The sequence below is a fragment of the Denticeps clupeoides genome, chromosome 17 (assembly GCF_900700375.1).
Source record: "Denticeps clupeoides chromosome 17, fDenClu1.1, whole genome shotgun sequence".
Taxonomy (NCBI): Eukaryota; Metazoa; Chordata; class Actinopteri; order Clupeiformes; family Denticipitidae; genus Denticeps; species Denticeps clupeoides.
Window position 1 is genome coordinate 8972014 of NC_041723.1, and position 8485 is coordinate 8980498.

At 44.7% G+C, this 8485-nt stretch overlaps 1 protein-coding gene across 5 annotated transcripts; it reads left to right on the top strand.

The window, feature by feature from the left end:
- Positions 1-1641: 1641 nt before the first annotated feature.
- il34 (interleukin 34) lies at positions 1642-8086 on the top strand. 5 transcript variants are annotated; one of them, XM_028958475.1, is made up of 7 exons: positions 1642-2024; positions 2925-3016; positions 4662-4771; positions 5657-5734; positions 5895-6083; positions 6183-6345; positions 7243-8086. In XM_028958475.1, exons 2-7 carry the CDS (start codon positions 2977-2979, stop codon positions 7296-7298), a joined length of 636 nt encoding a protein of 211 aa, XP_028814308.1. In that variant the 5' UTR covers positions 1642-2024; positions 2925-2976; the 3' UTR covers positions 7299-8086. The 5 variants fall into 5 exon arrangements, with proteins under 5 accessions (XP_028814308.1, XP_028814310.1, XP_028814311.1 ...); XM_028958477.1 differs by lacking the exon at positions 1642-2024 and adding an exon at positions 2050-2418; XM_028958476.1 differs by lacking the exon at positions 1642-2024 and adding an exon at positions 2511-2690.
- Positions 8087-8485: the final 399 nt, after the last annotated feature.

Consider the following 8485-nt stretch of genomic DNA (forward strand, 5'->3'; position numbering starts at 1 on the left):
CCTTGTATGGCCTGATGATGCCATGCTGATTATTCCCCAACCTCAGGCACTGGCTTGTTACCAAGGTTTTAGTCATTGCCTTCCGCCTTGAGTAGTTGGAATGTTTGTTGTTCAGAGTTGGTCGATGACTCTCAGGGCATTGCGAACACGACTAACGCAGATTTGGTTAACTCTGGTTAGATCGACCACATATAGCTTCTCTGAGAACCAAATTATTGCCGTTTACGTCTTTCTATCGATCAACCTGTTTATATGTTTAGGGTAATTTATAGATGTTCAGTGGTACTACAATCATTTAAAATTGTATAATGATGGGTGAGGCTTTTAAAGTGACAGACTTTGGTTAATTAACACAGCATTCACTGGAAGACTAATTGTTGCTGATAAAAGTTCCTCTATATGTTTGCAGATTTTCCATAATTGACAGGCATTCCCAGCTACCAGTCATTCACAACGTCCCGTATTTTATTGCACTCAACTTGTTGTTTCTAGTTGGCCCTAAACTTTTGAATGAGTGTGTGTGTGTGTGTGTGTGTGTAGGAAATAATTTCACTGCATTAATACATCCATGTGAATCAGCTCTCGGCACATTTGTGAGAAACTGGGCCCTCTTGGCATTCATCGCTCATGCAGGGGAATGTTCTGCCCCCCGTTTTCTTCTGGGATTTTCCCATTTCCACATAGTCTCGTCTGAATTATCCACGTTTTTCCCCCTATATTCAAAAGTGGTGAGGGCGTCTGGAATGCCCCCTTTCTAGCGACGCGGGGGTCCATGTATGGCTTCGATTCCTGAGGGACCCACGGTCCTGCAAGCCAACACTGAATTAAGCAGAACACGAATAGTGTGTAATCTGAGACGACTTGTGTGATTGTATGGGCCCACTTTTCTCCGAGGAGGATGTAGCGAGACTGACATGCCAATTAATCCCCGAACCGTCTCTGTAAATGTGACTTGAGCGTTCCAGGAACCGCCTGCGGACGGAGGCGGCGTATTGTGGTGGGACGGCTGGCCGGAGAGGGCATGAGAGCTGGGCCGATGGCGGATCACCCCTCCCGTTTCAAATTTGTGGGCCCTGACTCGGCACAAACGTGTTCGAGTCGTGACAAATTGTCCTGCGGTGATTCTCGGCTGTCAAGTCGCAAACTCCATGCACACGAGTTGCCGAGTCGGCTCATTCTAAGCAGACGGGATCGTGGGGGATTCTTGGGGCTTGTTTACAACATGTTTACAAGTTCAATTTTTCTTATTATCATTTAAAAGAATACTATTTTATTCCATTTAAGAATGTTATGCAATTTTACCTGATTTTAAATGCATTTAAGTGGCTGTAATACAGACCCATACAGGTTATTTTTATGGCATAATTGGATCGTTTGCTTTGTTTGTGTGGGATGGGATCTGCGAAATTCATCAATTGTGGTGTTTGGAGTCCCACAAGGCTCAGTTACAGGACCACTCTTATCTGGAATCTGTAAATGCTCTTTCTCAAACATGACCGGACTCTCGCATTCATTTTTCTCCGACACCTAATGATTGTAGTCGCACTCAGAGTTAATAAATCTGACGATGGATTTATATTATCGGCGTTTTCACGGTCGCTTGTTATTCGGGCCGGAAACCCCCCCCGGATCTGGCAACTCCGCGCAGGGCCGAACGCGGAGGTCCGGGCGCAGGATAAAAATCTCAGCGAAAGTGAAAGTGGCTTCGTGGGAGTCTTTCATCACGGCAGCTGCAGGAGACCCGAAAAGCGACTCGGACACGCCGCTATTCTCCTTTTCTTCTCCTCCTTTTTTTTAAAATTATTATTATTGGAAGGAGTGGACTGGGACGTGAGATTGGGAAATTCCGGCGTGTGGCGTGGAAAAAAAAATGGGTCTCCGCGCACCGGGTCCAGTTACGCGCTGAGACGCGGGACGCGTTGCGCACCACGCAGCCGCTCCGGCTCATCAAGTCTCATTTGGAATTTTTTTTTTTTATATACTTCCATATAATATTTATTTTTGGAGCGCTTTATTTCGGAGGGGTAAGTACGTTTTCTGTAGGCACGTATTAACAATAAACGGCGGCCGTACAATCAAGCGTTTTCTTATTAAGGACTTACAACTTGTAATTCGCTTTGTTAAAATAATAATAAAAAGAGATTGAAATAAGTGACGTTCGATGAAAGGCACGTGGAACATGCCCACGGTGTCCCACGTGGTGGGAGATTTCCACGACCGACTTGTCTTGCATCCCGCGCAGGAGGGAGGGCTGTAGAGACATCACCGTGGGTTGGAATAGAAGAAGTGGGTCCATCACCGTGGGTTGGAATAGAAGAAGTGGGTCCATCACCGTGGGTTGGAATAGAAGCAGTAGGTCCATCACCGTGGGTTGGAATAGAAGAAGTGGGTCCATCACCGTGGGTTGGAATAGAAGCAGTAGGTCCATCACCGTGGGTTGGAATAGAAGCTCAGCTTTTAGTATGAAGCCTGTTTCCCACAATAATTGTGTTGGCTTGAAGTGTGCGCTCGCTTTTGATGCTTGACCTGCATTTGTGTGACTTGAACTTGAGTCAGAACCTTATTAAGGAGTTTATTGCAGCTTAATCAATTTATTGACTTATTATTTTCTTTCATTTCGTTTTTATCTACACTGTGTTAGTTTTTTTTAATGCAAGTTGCTCAGACGTGTGAAAGGGAGGGATTGGAACGTGAGTTGTAGAACTTTCTCCCGGATGTACTACGCAATCGCATGTCTCTCAATTCTTCCTACTTTCTCTGAGAGAAAACATCTGGAGTATTCCGTGCAGTGGCACTGGGGAGAGGAAGTGAACGAGGCTGCTGCGCTGTTCCTTCACGCAGCCGGCCCTTCTGCCGGTTCCGTCCCCAGCGCCGACTGCCACAGGAGCCAAAACTGACACCTGTCCCCTCCTGGTCTCCATCAGGTCAGCGCGGCGAGCAGGAAACCCGGTGCACCGTCCCAGAACACCCTGAAACATGGTCCGATCCTCAGCCTGGAACCTGGGAGCTCTGCTGGGTAAGAGCGCGTCTGGGGGGGTTTAAGGTTCACCAAGGCTGCCGAGCACATCTGCTTTCTATCTATTTATATCTATATGTCTGTTTGTCTGTCTATATCTATCTGTTTGTCTATAAATCTATCTGTCTGTCTGTCTATATATCTGTTTATCTATCTGTTTGTCTATCTATCTGCCTGTCTGTCTATCTATCTGTCTATCTATCCGCAGTTCTCTTTGGGAGTATAGAGATCTTTTGGGAGTATAGGTTGTAACATCGGTTTGATGCAGTCCAGCTGTTGATATAAATAGTTTCGCCCTCGTGAAGTGCAGACGTGCGACAAGAAAGAGACTGTGGTCTCAATTTCAAGCGAACAGCGGGGTTCTTAAGAAAAAAAAAAAGAATATGAAGGGTGCTGATGATGTCCTTAAAACGTCTAAAAACCCCCACATCCTGTGCCAGAGCGGTAGGCTGTGAGATAGATGGTGAGAGATGGTGATCAAACGGGCGGAATTAATAGCACAGGGTCCATTAAAACAGGAGACAGGGGAGGGAGGGACTGGGGCGGTTTAGAGGCAGGCCGGGGTCTTGCGGTGGGCCAAATTCCCCCCCGGACGCTGTGAAGTGTGCAGCACGGTCTCGGCGACTTTGCTGACAGTCGGTCTGTGTAAGCCTCCAATTGACCACAGCGCTCAGCCAGACAGAAGAACCCGGGGAGGTCGAGTCGCCCTCCATCCTGTCACCGTCGCTTTTCTGGGCGTGCTTAAGAAAAAAGCCGAATCCCACTCCGGCTTAACCTGGCCCTCGGGATTAAAGCTCTCGGTCGTCTCAGGCCTATCTGCTAAGGAAGACACAGGGGGGAGAGTAAAAAAAAGTGCTTTGTGCCACATTTAACCACCTTGTACATTGCATGTCTTGCTCTCGACCGCATGTGGATTACAGTGGAGAAATTCCACGGGGGTTATTGTTCTGTGGCCCTGTGGCCTGTAGGTGTTTATTCAATGCCAAACCTAATTCGGGACCACATTCCTCCTTAGACGATATTTCTGGACGATTTGACCGTATTTTTGTGTGAAAAAGAAGGCAGCTCTTGGGAAAAGTTTTTTGAGGAATGCATTGTTATGGTGATCTCTCTGGACCCGGCGCTCATGTTGTGAGGCAGGACCCAGAAGTAGGGCAGGACCTGGTTTGTGGCTTATGATAATGAAAGATGCCTTATCTACCTAACTACTGCTCTACTTCACAGACCCCAGGAATGGCGATTTTTAAAAAAAAAATTATTATTGCTGTCCGTCGCTTATGTTAACAACTGAGGGCAACCTGTTTTGGAACAGTGACAAAGGGCCGATCTGATAAGACCTGCTTGTGTGTGGCTATGGTGACTTCATTTTGCACCACGTGCCTACTTCTCAGCAAAGAAGAACCTGGGCTTTGTGTGCCAGAAAGTCTAGATCCTATTGGCCGGGATCTTATTATAAGTCCTGTAATTGTATTATGTCGTACTGGGTTACTGCATCACACCTGCACTAGAATGACCTGGTAGCTGCTGTGATTTGCTTTTTCTTTCAGTGCACAGGGAGCATGTTTGCTCAGGCTACGTCCTTCGCATTATCAGCAAAAGTGAAATCTGTTTCATTAGTCTTGGTTTTCCGCCTCTGTGCTCATAGGTTTGCTCTTGGCTCTGCCAGTTTGGATGAGCTCCACCCCACCGGACCTCTGCAAAGCTCTCAACACGGTGAAGAGCAGCCTCAGCTTGGCCAACCGATTACGCTACATGGTAGGTGTTCTTTCATATATAAAATAACTAGGCTCCTTATTCGGAACATTCTGGAGTAAAATATGGGAGTTTAAGTACTGTGAGATTGGAAAAAAAAAACAAAAAAAACCTTCCCAGACCATGGTGTAACACGAAACTACACAAAACAACACATTACATAAGTGCAGATAGGATTGTACTGACTGCAAATGACAGAAGACGACAAGTGTAAGAGGAACAATAGTGCAATTAGATGACAAGCCTAAGGGTACCAGGTTACAATACTGGTTTGGTGTGCAATTAGGTTGAATAATGCAAGACAGAAAACATGGCTGTGGTTCTTATAACTTAAGTTATATAATAATAATAATATTGGCATAGCTCGGTTATCACTTTGAATTTTATTAATATGGCCAGTTTACATGAGAGGTAATTTTATAGGGACATTTATTTCTAATTTGCATAAAATTCACCACTGAATGCCATCAACACAGCAAGTGAGGATACAGCTACACTGTATGCAAACACACATGTATACCCCTAGAGGGAGCTTCCCCTCCCGTGCACCAAAGTTGGAGAACCGAGGGTTTACTGAGACCTTCTCTGAGCTTTTTTTTAGTAAATGTTGGATTTCCATCAAATCAGCTCACGAATTACAAAGTCTTCACACGGTAAATGTAGCAGATCCGCGTCCTCCAGTTCTATGTGAGAAACCAGGGGAACAGTGGCTTGATGTTTAAACTGAGGTTGGAGAAGAAAAACCCAGAGAAAACAGTGTGGAGCATGAGTTGGTCGAGTGGGTGAGAGCTTTTTTGCAGTCGAGTGGAAAACCTTTTTTTTTCCATGGGAGAAAACAAAAAGAACTAACACATCGTGTTGTGACCAGGTTTTTTTCTGACTTTTCAGAAGCAAAACTTTCCCATTAATTACACCATTCGGGTTCACTATGAAGAGGTCTTCAAGCTGAAGAACATCAGTCGGCTGGTGAGTCGTTTTTTTTTTTTTTTTTTTTTTTTTTTTTTTTTTAAAAGCCATTCTGCTGAGTCACTGTGACATTTCAGAAAATTGCTTCCTTCGTTTATATATGCATCTGAAATCTGCATTATATTTCTTTTTTTTGCTTCTTCTCATTGGATCTGCACAGAGGCGGAAAGTGGAAGGTCTGGTAGATGGGGACTTGCAGGAGACATGGCTGCGGGTGAACCTTGGGGTTCTAAAGAAAATAAAAGTGGTGCTGCTGCCTGGTAAACACCCCTCTTCCAATTACACCTCCAACCTCCACAAGTTATTCCTGAATGTGGAGCAAATCTACCCTAGCAGGGTAAGCACTGAGGTAATTGATCTGCATGTGCATGGACACACACATACTTAAAATGAACATTTCCACAACTTATGAACCACAAACGTTCTCACATTGTTCTTCTTTAATCAGGAGGATCCTCCAGAGCGAATACAACGCATATGGGATGTATTAGCAAGTTCTACAATAAAGGAGAAGGAAAGGGCCACGCCCAAATCCTTGCTGGACAGCTGCTACCAGACCATGCACTGTCTCTTCAGCGACTGCTTTCCGAGGAAGGAGGGCGAGCCTGACTGTGAGTCCACAACTCCAAACTCGCTCGTTTCATGTCTCTCCACAAAAACAATGGTAGTAATGGGATCTGTCAGGGTGAAGTTCTGACATGTGGGTTCTTGGGCCAATAAGCCACAATCAATAGGCTGCTAACCCTGCGACGCTCTTCTTTCATTCCGGCATACCAAGGCTTGGGTAAGGGCCACAACATCCTGAGTGTACAGTTGCTGCCCGCTCACCACAACATCTTAACCACAACCACTCAGGTCATGTAGTGCAAGGCGGGCATAAAGACTTTCTTGACTAGATTACACCACTGAGGGCTTTTCAAAGCCTTGAATGTGTTCCTTATTGCTTCATGGGGACGTGTGTATCCTTAATACTGTTAGATTTGATTATACAATGATTATCCAAAACGAATAGCTTCATTACCGCAAGACTAGGCACTGTTAGTCAGAACCAGGCCACTGGAGTCAGGTCTAAACTCTGCCTGCAGGACCGGTTTGACAAAGGATGTCATGTGTTTGTTCACGTCCTGTGATGGTCATGTGATCTGAGTTGTGTCGAAATACGGTCGGTGCTCCCAAAAAAAAAAAAAAAACGCTGAGCCTTGTGACGAGTTGACTGTTGGACTAAAACGAATCAGTGGGATCATGATGAAACACGATCTCTTGAGTATTTTTGTGAAAATGTTTCACTTGATGTAGTGAGTTTAGTTACATTTGCATGCAGCTACATGCCTATTGCCACGGTGGCCGTCCCATTATGGATCTAGTCGCAGGATCAGCAGTGTAGGTGTGTAGCACCTGCCACACATCATGCTTGTCTCATCCTGTCATCGTACGCTTAATCTTATCACCATCTTCTGAAATGCAAACTATCTTTAAACGGCACCCTTACTCTTTTTTTTTTTCTCCAGACTGTCTCCGGGCTCATTGGCGAGGGGAGAAAAGGACGAAATTGCAAAAGGCCTGAGGCACCGTCTGCCAGCAAACCTCCATCCATCCATCCAACCCCCCTTCGCGCTCCCCTCAACTTTCCATTGTGTGAAGTTCATCTGAAAAAGTCCCAGATCGGCAGAAGCAGTATGTCAGACTATTTTCAGGCTGCTGCATCGGGATTGAAATATGCAAGAAAACATTGTGGGTAGCCTCTATGAGTCCCCAGTATTCCCTTCCTCTGTGGACATTTTGGCCCAGCTGTCTCCGCGGATGCCACAGGCTCTCGCAGCTTCGGCTCCGTCATCCGTCTGGCCCGCCTGTGCCACCATCCGCCGCTTGCCTGGTCATGTCTGTATTGTAGTTCGCAGCTAATGAGTGACTGAGTTACTGTGTTGTAAATGTATTGAAGTATGAGGGTGTGTACAGGTTATGCATATTGTAACCCCTTTAAATGAGCTAAAAAAATGTTATATTTTAATATTTGGATTTGTGTGTGCTCAAGCAGATGCTCGTCTTTTGGCAAGATAGTGTTGATAGTATCGGTGTCTGCTGAGTTTTGTGTTTTTTTTTTTTTTTTTTACTGCATGCAGATTCCCTGACTTGCTGGCTTAGTCAGTGAATCCCCACCTACAACAAACAACAGCTTTTTGGTCATAGTCATCATCACAATGCATCCTAAAGTTGTAAATGTAATCTATTGTAAGTTTGGAAAGAACGGATTCTATGTCACATATTATCCAAGGTCTTATTTATTTTTAATGCTCCATTTTTTTTTTTTGTAAGATTTGTGGTACGTTCATAAATAAATGTTATATTATATCACCTCTGTGTTCTGACAGTGTGACGATATAAGCGGGCAGCCCCTACGTGAGCTGAGCGCACCGTTCTTGCTCAATAACGTACAATATTCTCACGGATTCAAGTGAGCTTGAAATTCTCAAAGGCTTGTTGAGACATGGTCCAATTCCTACACCAATAAAAAATGCAATCCATTATTAAGAATTTGGACAGGCCAGATGTGCCCAAAAATGTTTCAATTATGACTTGTCAACACTAATTCAACTCTGTACATTTTTTTGTGGTCTAAACCAGATAATAATTTCATATCTTAGAACATTTAGACAATACATCTTTTTAATACATTGCTTTACATCCCACAACAATGCTCTCCCTCACAATATCAGACAGCTCGTGTCTTTTGTGGAGACCTTCAAGTTCCTG